At 41.9% G+C, this 12727-nt stretch overlaps 1 protein-coding gene across 7 annotated transcripts in view; it reads right to left on the minus strand.

Moving 5' to 3' along the window:
* Positions 1 to 12727, minus strand: part of Cdk5alpha (Cdk5 activator-like protein) — a 700666-nt gene that overhangs the window by 481697 nt on the left and 206242 nt on the right. For all 7 annotated transcript variants that reach the window (XM_067769660.1, XM_067769658.1, XM_067769661.1 and 4 more), the window contains exon 3: positions 4816 to 4953. In XM_067769660.1, the coding sequence (XP_067625761.1) occupies positions 4816 to 4953 (138 nt within the window). The remainder of the gene's footprint in view (positions 1 to 4815; positions 4954 to 12727) is intronic.

Consider the following 12727-nt stretch of genomic DNA (forward strand, 5'->3'; position numbering starts at 1 on the left):
AAAGAACGCGCCCTCTATTTTCCAGCGCGCACTCGACGATATATTGAAGGAGCACATAGGAAAAATATGTTATGTCTACATAGATGATATAATAGTGTTTGGCAAAGACGAACAAAGCCATCTTCAAAACGTCGAAAAAATTTTTCATACGCTAGAAAAAGCGAACATCCAGCTCGTCAAGTGCGAATTTTTTCGTCAAGAAGTCGAATTTTTAGGATTTATCATATCCCCCACAGGTATAAAGACCAATCCCGCTAAAGTAAAAGTCATTCAAGAATTCCCATGTCCACGAACATTGAAAGACCTAAGATCTTTTCTTGGCCTCTCGGGCTATTATCGACGCTTCATCAGAGATTACGCTAAGCTAGCAAAACCTCTGACCTCGCTTTTAGGAGGGGAAGATGGACATGCGTCCAAAAATTCTTCCAACAAAAAGCCGGTTGTGTTCGATAACGACGCTATTGATGCCTTCAATTAAATAAAATCAGCATTAACATCGCAAGAAGTCATACTATCGTACCTTAATTTCAAAGAAGAATTCCACCTCACCACAGACGCTTCAAACTACGCTTTAGGTGCCGTCCTTGAACAATCGGGGAAACCGATAACTTTCATATCTCGATCACTAAATAAACCTGAGGAGAATTACGCCGCAAATGAAAAAGAAATGCTGGCAATAATTTGGGCCCTCACTTCCTTACGAAACTACTTATATGGATCTGCAAAGGTTGTAATTTTCACCGATCACCAGCCACTCACTTTTGCATTGAGCAATAAAAACCACGATGGAAAAATGAAAATATGGAAGTGTATCCTGGAAGAATACAACTACGAGATGAAGTACAAGCCCGGAAAAACAACCGTTGTTGCAGATGCACTATCGAGACCGCCACAAACTGACATTAACACCCTCACAACTACAGAACATAGCAACGAAAGCTCCTCACACCCTCTCATTCCTGCCACTGAAGCACCCATAAATGCTTTTAAGAATCAATTGTTTCTAATGTTTGGCAACGAGGATAGCTACTCGTTCCAGTTACCATTCCCTACTTTCCACAGACATACTATTACAAAGCCAAACTTTTCTACACAGGTCATCATTGATATATTTAAAAGATATTTAGATCCAGCCCTCGTCAACGGTCTGTACACTACAGAAGGGTTGATGGGTAAAATTCAGGAAATATTTCCTCTCCACTTTAGTAATGTTAAAATCCGTTACACACAAACTCTACTTCAGGACGTCACATCAGAAACAGAACAAGAGCAAATTATAATCGAAGAACATCAACGAGCTCACAGAAACAGCCGCGAAAATAAAACCCAAATTTTACGTAAATTCTACTTTCCAAGAATGTATGCGAAAATTGAACAATTTGTAAAAAAATGTTCAACTTGTCGCGTCCAAAAATACGATAGGCATCCAGCAAAACCGCAAATTCAGCCGACCCCCATTCCTCAGTCTCCAGGTGAAATAGTTCACGTTGACATATATTCCACTGAGAAAAAATTAATACTTACCGCAATTGATAAATTCTCTAAATATGCCCAGGTTAAAATGATACCTTCTAAAGCAATAGAGCATATTAAAGATCCGATTCGAGAACTAATGATCGCATTTGGAATACCAAGACTCGTAGTAATTGATAACGAAAAATCTCTTAACTCTGCCTCAATCTCATCCTTACTTAAGGATGAAATGTCCATTAACGTCCACACCACACCACCGTACAGTAGCACAAGTAACGGTCAGGTAGAAAGATTCCACAGCACACTTTCAGAAATAATGAGATTTCTCAAAAGCAATCAGCCTACAATAACATTCTAAGAACTTCTATTTAAATCGGTACAGGAATACAATTCGTCGATTCACTCAACCACAACAAACCCATAGAGATATTTTTCGGAAATAGACTTTACAATGACCCACAACAATTATAACAGAAGAGGCAAGAAAACATTGCCTTACTCAGGAAAAAACTAGAACAGGATCTCTCGTATCACAACAAAAACAGACCTGAAAATAAAGATTTCCCAATAGGAGAAATAATCTATGTTAAAATTAACAAGAGACTAGGTTCCAAGCTAACTCCAAAGTATAAAAAGGAGGAAGTCTTTGAAAATCACAGGACAACAGTTAAAACAGTATGAGGACGAACAATTCACAAATATCTAATAAAAACCTAATTAAATTTCCAGATAAAATGGACCTCTACAAACTTCTTATTCTCCTCATTACGACTACTACCTCTTCCTCAGACGTTCGAATTCTAGACTACAGCAAATCCCAACTAGTAACAATAGACAATGGACAAGCGAAAATACAAGACGGAACATTTAGACTCATTCACCTCATCGACTTAGAAAAATACGAACAATTTTTGACAGAGACATATGAAGAGATAAATAACCAAATCCCTAACGATCACTTCCTATATCCTCTCCTCAAACATGAAACCATTCAAACCCTTGAAATCCTAAATACACTTAAACCCTCTAACATCAATTATAAAACTACAAGATCCATTGATATATTGGGAACGGCATGGAAATACATAGCCGGATCTCCCGACCACGAAGATTTAAACATAATAACCAATAATTTAAATAATCAAAACGAAAATAATAATGAGCAAGTAGTAATTAATAACCTATTTGAAAAACGAATAAATAACATAACTAATATAGTTAATAGAATGATAAACACTATTAGAAAAGAAGAAAATGTTGTAACGGAAATCATAATAAATTTGCAAAATAGAATTAGGTTAATTAAGGAAGAATTAATAAATATAAAATATGCCATCCAATGGGCAAAAGAAAATATATTGAACTCTGTAATACTAAGCAAAGAAGAAATAGAATTGTCAATCAACAAGATGAAAAAGGAAAAAATACCATTTAAAAGTGCCGAAGAAGCACTAGAAATATCACAAATAAATGTAGTAAGTAAAGGAATGAAAATTTTATACATGGTTAAAATACCGCTGACACTGAAAGAAATATTTAGAAGAATTATCATACGACCTCTAAAAAGGGCAAAAAATACTATAATAAAAACTGAGTATAATGAAATACTAAAAGGAAAATATTCACTGTACGGAATAAAAAATGATTGTGAAAGTTATAATGATCTAACGATCTGTAAAGAAACAAATGTTATAGATTTAAGTAAAGACTTATGTGTAGCTAGAATAATAAATAGTTTAAATTCGACTTGTTCGACAACGAACGGCCATCACGTCCCTACCTTAGAAGAAATCAAACCCAGAGTAATATTGCTAAACCGGTTCGAAGGCGAAGTGCAAACTGATAAAGTATCTCAACCAATCAATGGAACGCATGTGATAATATTTAACAATGCAACAATAAAAATAAACGGCCAAACATTCGAAAATGTTGAAGCAAGACCAATTGAAACCATTCCCGCAATACTACAGCCAACTCCATTAGAAAAAGACCACATCGAATTACTCTCCTTAGAAGCTTTAAAAGACCTGCACATCAAAAACACGCATCAAATCAATTCTATTAAAAAAAGCGACACTCTCTGTCGGAAGTTTCACAACGGCAGCATTCCTAATAATCATAATACTTATTTTTTTCCTAAGGAAACGATCCGTGGAAATACGATATGTAGAAGAAGAAATAGCAAAGCCAGTACAATCTATTACGAATCAAGAAGTTAGCCAATCAAGTCAAGAAAATCATATTCCAACATATGTGAGTTTTAACAATTTGCCATTCTACTAATGATCGAGGACGCTCACACTTAAAGGGGGAAGAGTTAAGGCAACCGCTTACCAAGTTGACCCTTACCAACGGCCTGCACGCGCAACTTCATTAAATGCTTCATCATCGGTTTAATTGTAACAAACAACAGTCAGCAATAAGCACAGTAAACAACAGTCAGCAACGATCGCAGTAAACAACAATCAGCAATAGTTCGATTTTGGGCAATAACAAGAAATAGGGCACACATGCAAATGCAACGTGACGTATGGCCAATGATAGGTGTAATTTTAAGTTAAGACATTCATTGTAATTATTCTTAAGTTGAATCACAAGCAATAAATATGAAATCGGACGCAAGTCCGCTACCTTTTTAAAAAATATAAGACGTACTATAAAACGTTAATTTATATTCGGCCTGGTTTTTTTATGTTTTTGCTTCAGCCGTTTATAACCGATAGTTCCCGGTTCGTAATTTTTTTTTGTTCTGAATTTTTAATTTTAACGGTTTGCCCGTGACATACGGCTCTACTTGATGTTGTTTTAAATTGATTCGTGTGATTTGAAAGTGTTCTGCGCTTTTTGGACCATTTTAATAGGCATGATAGGAACTTTTTCTGTTTATGGCGCAGAACAGCAAGGTTGGCAAGAACCCCGCCCAGCTGAAATGACTAGCCACAGTGCACCACGATATCATGCCGACTGCCTTCCTTGCTGCTCCACCGAAGATGCAATTCCGTAACAATGACTTTACCCACGTATAGTATTTGAAGTGATTGTTATGTTCCAAGGGGTGCTTACGGAGGTAAATCCTGCTACGGGTGTAGTGAGTAATGTACATATGGAGTCGCAAAATATTTTCATATCTTCGAACAAGGATCATTTAGGATTTAAACTTAAAGACATTTATCGACAGAAGAAAATGAAATGGTAAAGTAAAATCGAACTTTTGCTGCAATTTTAAGCAACTTATCATTCGTTCAGGATCAGTATGCTTAAGTAAAACATTTCATTATTTGATTTTTATATAAAAAAAAACAGATAGCTTATTCCTTTTTAAAATACCCAAACTGCACTTACCTGCCAACCTTGCAGTAACAGGCTCCTGTCAACAGCTCTTAACCACATTACAGCATCTCCCGCTTCAAAATTTTTCAATTTTTTACATCGGTAGTGCAAAAATATGCCCAAACATTTTAATAACTCCGAGGTTGATGCCTGAAAATATAAAGCGTATGCCTGTAGTTAACTAAACCATAAATACCGTGCAAAAAACGCGTACTGCATGCATGTATGGAATACTCGCTATGAACCAGACGAGTGCTCCAAAATTAACCACAATTCCCCTGCAAAAATCGCGAGTACTCCATGCATGCATGTATGGAGTACTCGCTATGGACCAAGCGAGTGCTCCAAAATTAACCACAGTTCATACAAAAAAATATGGTCCAATTAACATTGCGATGTCCTAGGACTGGACCATATAGTCCAGCTCAGCATTACATGTTGTTGTTGTTGTTGTAGCAATGCTTCGCCCCACCTAATAGCCGCGACCGATCACAAATTGTCATCAATATCCTCTAACGGGAGTCCAAGGAAACTTGCCGTTTCAACAGGGGTGGACCATAAGGAAAGGGGTGTTAGAGGCGTTGGTTCCACTTTACAATTAAAGAGATCATGTGGGGACACATTGCAAGCGGGGCATACATTTTGTATGTTGGGGTTGATTCTGGATAGGTAAGAGTTTAACCTGTTACAGTATCCAGAACGAAGTTGAGCAAGAGTGACATGCGTTTCCCTGGGGAGTATGCGTTCCTCTTCCGCGCGTTGTGGATACTTTTCTTTAAGTACTGGATTCACAGGGCAATTCCCGGCATAAAGGTCCGACGCCTGTATATGGAGTTCACCAAGGACCTGTTTGTGTTTTTTCGCTTCATGCGGCTGGGTTCTCAGGTGCCGTATTTCCTCAAAATGCTTACGGAGATGACTCCTTAAGCCCCTAGGCGGTGCTGTTTCATCAATCAGATGTCTGTTGGGATGCTCAGGTTTTTGGGTATTCAACAAGAACTGTTTGGTCAGCATCTCATTTCTCTCCCTGATGGGGAGTATTCTCGCCTCATTATGCAGATGGAGTTCTGGGGACATAAGAAGACAGCCCGTGGCGATTCTGAGAGCAGTATTTTGGCAGGCCTGTAGTTTCTTCCAGTGGGTACTTTTTAGGCTTGGCGACCATATGGGTGACGCGTAGCACGTAATCGGCTGACTAATTGCTTTGTATGTAGTCATGAGCGTTTCTTTATCTTTTCCCCAGATACAGCCAGCGAGTGATTTGAGGATTTTGTTACGGCTCTGAATTCTCGGAACAATTGCGGCTGCGTGCTCACCAAAATGTAGATCCTGATCAAACGTCACACCCAAGATTTTGGGGTGTAGGGCAGTCGGTAGCGTTGTGCCATCGACGTGGATGTTCAAAATGGTCGACATTTGGGACGTCCATGTTGTAAATAAGGTCGCGGAAGATTTAGTCGGTGATAATGCCAGGTTTCGCGAGGCGAAAAAACTGGATAGATCAGGGAGGTAGCCGTTTGTTTTATTGCATAGCGTATCGATATTTGGGCCTGGGCCTGTGGCCATTATTGTGCAGTCATCGGCGTAGGAAACGATTGTGACTCCTTCCGGTGGTGAAGGTAGCTTAGATATGTAGAAATTAAACAAAAGTGGGGATAGGACACCACCCTGTGGCACCCCTTGTTTAATTCTCCTTGGTTTTGATGTTTCGTTCCTAAATTGCACCGATGCCTGCCGACCACCCAGATAATTTGCGGTCCACCTTTTAAGACATGGGGGAAGGGTAGACCCTTCCAGGTCCTGCAGTAACGAGCCATGGTTGACCGTATCAAAAGCTTTTGATAGGTCTAGCGCTACGAGTACTGTTCTATGGTGGGGGTATTGATTTAAACCGCAATTTATCTGGGTGCTAATGGCATTTAGCACGGTGGTAGTGCTATGGAGTTTTCTGAAGCCATGCTGATGAGAGGCTAGCTGCAAATTTGCTTGGAAATAAGGGAGCAAAATGGCTTCAAGCGTCTTTGCTACTGGCGATAGGAGAGATCGGACGATACGACTCGCCTATGTTAGCTGGTTTCCCAGGCTTTAGTAGCGGGACCACCTTGGCCATTTTCAATTTCTCAGGTATAAAAAGGTGGAAAGAGACAGGTTGAAGACATGCGCTAAATATTTGAAACCCTCTTTCCCTATGCTTTTAAGCATCGGCATGGCTATGCCGTCTGGGCCCACTGCTTTGGAAGGTTTATCGCGACCAATGGCGTCCTCAACCTCTTTAGCGGTGATGGTGATTGGTGACGCGCTGAATTTGTGTTTATGTGCGCGTCTATTAGCTCTCCGTCTATCTTTGTCGATCGTAGGATATGTTATGTACTGTCGGCAGAAAGCGCTCGCGCATTTTTTAGCATCCGACAGCACTTTGTCGCCAAAGGCGATGGAAACTTTGTCTTTGTACTTAGTCGGATTCGATAGGGACTTTACGGTGGACCAAAGTTTACCCACACCGGTAGAGAGGTTACAACCTCTTAGGTGCTCCTTCCATTTCGCCCGCTTGTGTTCGTCCACAAGCAATCTGATGCGTTGGTTTATATCCCTTATTTGGGGGTCGCCTGGATCAAGCTGTCTTATAAGGTCACGTTCTCTCGCTAAGTTTGCGGCCTCCGCCGGGAATTGGGCCGGATTTCGGGAATTCTCCCGGCGGGAATGAAACGTGCCGAGGCGGATTCAATGACCTTACGGAAGGCACGCTCCCCTTAGCGGGCATCAGTCGGGATAGGGAGGGCAGCGAAGCGGTTGTCTGTAAAAGATTAATATTCTTCCCACTTTCCTTTTTTGAATCCATGGAGTACCCAGTATGAAACAATTAACATTTCGATATCCTAGGACTGGGCCATATACTCCAGCTCAGCATTACATCAGAGTAATCCATGGAGTACTCCAGAATGACACAAATGGACCAAATGATCCAACGATTTTTGCAGGGTACAACCTATGCAGATATGTTAGTTTAAAAATTTCGCCCTATAAAGTTAGTTTGAAAAAAACATAAAAGAGTTTCGGTAGAAATTACAGGCATTGAGCAAGGTGCAGGAAACTCATGTAAATCATATGTTGACATCACTATGCTGTTAGTAAATAATCACAACAACAAAACCAGCAAGCAGCAACACTTATGTACAAGGCAACTACCCTGCAAAAATCGCGAGTACTCCGTGCATGCATGTATGGAGGACTCGCTATGGACCAAGAGTAATCCATTGAGAGTACTCCAGTATGACACAAGTGGACCACATGATCCAACGATTTTTGCAGGATAAGGCAGAAGGCAGCTAAGAGCACGTATATAGCTAGGTAACCAAGCATGAGGTTCAGCTGTTCTAGAACACATGTTCGTAAAACGACTAGACCTTAGGAGAATTGGCGAAAAAGATAACCGAGAGTATAAAAGCAGCGCAAGCTGAGGAATCAGTAATCAGTTTGATTTAAACACGCTATTAGTTATAGTAGTGGAGCATAATTCTGAAGTATAATTGTACCTACTACTCCCAAATACCAATTTGCAATATTAGATATTGGAGTAATTTATTCGACAGTTCAGCGATTCGAACGTTAGCAGAAGTTGTATCATTATCAGGAATTTCCAAAATTCGTTACAATTGTTGTCAGAAGAGGAATTGTTGAATAAATTCCGGAAGACAACAAGGACATGGCCAAGTGAAGAACCGTGGATTGAATACAAGCGGCAATAAATCCGAACTTCAGGCACTACTACCAGAGTTTATGGAGTCGGAAGGAGTTAGTGTGGAAGAGTATGCCTTTCAATGTGATGGCGACGAGACAACAACAAAAATATAAGAGAAAATCGAAACACCGTCGACAGTGACGAACACATACTTGAACATGATATTGGCTGCAATATCTGCACAAACGTCAACAGTGTTATCACAGCTTGAAGAATAGAAGACGTATATGACATCACAACTGGAATCGCAGGAGACACGCATAATATCGAAGATTGAAGCACAAGAAACTCATGTCTCAGATATGTCGACACAGATTACATCCAAGATGGAATCCCGGGAAACACGGATACCATCCATGATGGAAGCACGAGAGGAGCGCTTATCATAGCAGGTGGCACAAATGTCTTCGCAGGTATAAGCACATGAAGCAAGTGCAATATCAAAACTGGAAGCGCAGGATTCAAAAATCTCTCAATTTCAGGCAGAAGTCGATGATTTAAAACGTCAAATGGAGCAGTTACAACTAAATCGCCCAGCTGGTCCAGCGTGTAATCCGAAGGTAAAAACTCCATCTTTTGACGGCTCTGTTCCTTTCCATGTATTTAAGCTTCAATTTGAGAAGACGTCAGAAGGAAACAACTGGAATGCGGAGGATAAAGTTCCTGCACTGTTAGTGGCATTGTAATGGCCTGCAGCTGAAATCTTACAGACTATTCCAGAGAACGAACGGAACAGTTATAAAGCATTGATGGCCGCTGCCGAGAGACGTTACGGAAGCGAGCATAGGTAACAGGTATACCAAATATAATTACAGTACCGTTATCAAAAAACTAATGAGACTCGGATGTTGAAAGATTGGCTAATCTAGCAAATACAGACGCATGTGTAATACACCGAGAAGATAAAAGCTCAGAGCGTTATCCATAGAATACGGAATTTTGAAACGAAGCGAGCGACATACGCAAACCCAAAACCTACATTCGTAGAAACGGAATCACATGCATTGACTCAGGGAACTACCTCACTATTGCAAGACCAGAGTGGATAGCCACAACTTTGGAAGCATTGAAGGGAACGCAGCAGAGGAATAATGATGCAGTCAATGCTTTAAGTGTGGAAAGCCAGGTAACATTGTACGCCATTGCGGTCTTGATCCTAGGGGTTCCAACGGCATGGGTGGACCTAGGCACACAACTGAAAGAGATGAGCTAAAGCGAGCCAGATGCACGGAGCGAGAACTTGCTCCAGCTATTGAAAGTCCCGTGATATCTGTATCACAAATCGGAATCAAATCGAGCAATCTTACCATCAGACGAAATGTGGATGGCAAGGAGCGTTTACTGACTATAGATACGGGCCCGCTTTGAGAAGGTGTTGAGAAGTAAGCGGGTGTTGGTGGAGAAGTTTCGACAAGGACAACAAAAGTGGAAGGCAGTAGATCGGGTAAAGCTTGATGGAACGAATGGGACAAACAAATCAAAACCGAGGGTACCTGCGAAAAACACCGGCATTGACAAACCTAAATGGACGCGGTAAACCGAAGGAAAAATTTTCCCAGAACGAATGCAAGGATGGTTTCAAGCCAGGGCCCACTACTGTTGTGAAACGTCAAAAGACACTGATTATGTAAAGCCAATCCGTTAAGATCAAGCCCTGCGACGTAGTTCATTGGCCAAAAACAGAGTGCGAGGAAACGGTCCAGGATAATGAGTAGTAGGATGAAACAGGTACGACAAGAAAAATAATTCGGAAGGGTTCCTGGAGGGAGATTTGGTACTGCTATACAACCCTCGCCAGCGGAAAGGTGTTCCATTCAAATTTTGGTGCAGTTGGGTAGGCCCGGACAAAGTTGTGAAGAGTATAAGAGATGTCATCTACCGCATACAAATAATTGGGAAACCACGAAATAGAAGGGTGGTTAATTTTACTAGGCTGTCAGCGTTTAGATCTGAAAATTTGTCTGATTGGGACGATGAGACTTAGGTGGAAGGCAGTGTGGCGAATGTTGGCATCACTATGTTGTTAGTAAATAATCACAACAACAACAAGTAAGGACGGGACTGTCTTCTGCTGTGCCGAAGACTTCATACCTTCCATGAATGGGGCTGAACAATAATCGTATCCCATTCGTAATATCCAAATAATCGGCTTATAAGACAAGAAATATGTAGTGAACGGATATTGCAAACCTCAGCAATTTTTAGGATAAATATAAAATTAAATAAGATAATTTAAAAAAAAAATGTTTAAGTTAAACGGTTTTATTGAAAATAATACTTAGGTAGGATAGGTTAGGTGGTAGCTGCCCTGATAAGGATAGCTCACTTGGACAACACGAAGGTCCGTTGTGATACCAAATACACCAAAAATAACGGTGACCTAGATCCAGCTACTTAGAGAATCGTTGGGTAGCAACGATAAAGCTCCGAATGATACCGATCTCAACTTTGGATATATCCTCGGGAGATCCAAGTGAGTCGCGACCGAAGTACTTTCGCCTAATTCTGGCAAAAGCTGGACAATCAAGCATAAAGTGATTTGGTGATTCCACCTCATCATCCTCCATACAGCTGCAGCAGGATGGAGTTTCCAGTATATTGAGACGTACCGCATGGATACCCATGGGACAGTGCCCTGTCAAAACCCCAATGACCATTGATAGGTGAGCCTTAGTGAACCCAATTATTTCAGCAGACCTCCTGCCATCCACTTTCGGCCAGAAAGATCTTGCTACCCTGCAAGACGTGGTATCCGCCCAACGTTTGCTGAGCTGATTCGAGGCCCAGCTATGGAGGAGCAATCCACAGGTGGCCAGCGGGATCCCGAAGTCCCTACAGCCATCTTCATCCGGTTCAGTTGTACCGATGCGGGCTAAGAGATCCGCTTGACAGTTACCCGGGATATCACTATGGCCCGGGACCCAGATAATCTTAATTGTAAAATAATTCGATGCAATCGCAAGCGAGGTCAGGCACTCCCAGACCACCCTCGATCGCACTGTAGTTGAGCTCAAGGCTTGATAGCCGATTGGCTATCAGAGTAGATGTTAAATTCCCTAACCGTGGTAGCACTGGATAGCATTCCATCCACCGCATCCTTAATCGCAGCAATTTCCGCTTGGAATACACTGCAGTGATTAGCCAACTTAAACTTGCGGCTTAAATTTAGCTCTTGACAAAAGACCCCCCCACCAACCTTTCCATCCAGCTTTGACCCATCCGTGAACAAGTTAACCGGTCCCATGCCCCAGATAATTCCTCTTCCCCAATCCTCTCTCTCTGGAATAATTGGGGTGAAGGTTGTATAGGGAGCTGTTATCGGCATACAGTAGTCCGTTCTGTCCGGGATGAAGTCGAAACTGGTAAGAAGGCTAGAGTGTCCGCGGTCAGAAAGTCTATATCCCATATCACGAAGCCTGACCAACGACCTTGCCGCGGCCGCCTTTCCCGCAATATCTACTGGGTATATGTTCAGCATGACGTTCAGTGCCAAGGTAGGCGTTGTTCTGAGAGCGCCACTGATACCGATCAGCGCCGTCCGTTGCACTGACACTAACATTTTGGAGGTGCTCGCCGTGTCCAGTGCTTTCCACCAGACCAGCACCCCATATAGCAGAATCGGTTTGACCACCATCTCATAAAGCCAGTGTACTATTCTTGGCGAGAGTCCCCATCTCTTTCCGATAGCTCCTCTGCAGCAGTACAAGGCAATGGCGGCCTTCCTGGCCCGATCTTCCACATTGGGTCTCCAGGACAGTTTCTTGTCCAAAACAATCCCCAAATATTTAACCCTATCAGAAAGTACCAACAGTACCCCTCCAATCGAGGGAGTTCTGAAATCGGGCACCTTATATCTTCTTGTGAAAAGGACCAATTCCGTTTTTCCCGGGTTGACCGCCAATCCACATGATTCAGCCCACCTAGCCACAGTATCCAGGTAGCCCTGAAGAACATCGCGCACGGCGCCCAGAAATTTGCCTCTGACTAGGATAGCGAGGTCATCTGCATAGGCAACCACCCGACAACCATTGGCTTCCAGCTCCACAAGAAGCTCGTTGACTACCACAACCCAGAGGAGAGGAGATAGGACACCCCCCTGTGGCGTGCCCCTGCACACCTTCCTCTTAATTATGGCCCCTCCCCCACTCCGCTGCGACAATTCTGCCGCATAGAAGTTTGCTAATA

This window comes from Eurosta solidaginis, chromosome 2 (assembly GCF_040869045.1).
Source record: "Eurosta solidaginis isolate ZX-2024a chromosome 2, ASM4086904v1, whole genome shotgun sequence".
NCBI classification, from domain to species: Eukaryota; Metazoa; Arthropoda; class Insecta; order Diptera; family Tephritidae; genus Eurosta; species Eurosta solidaginis.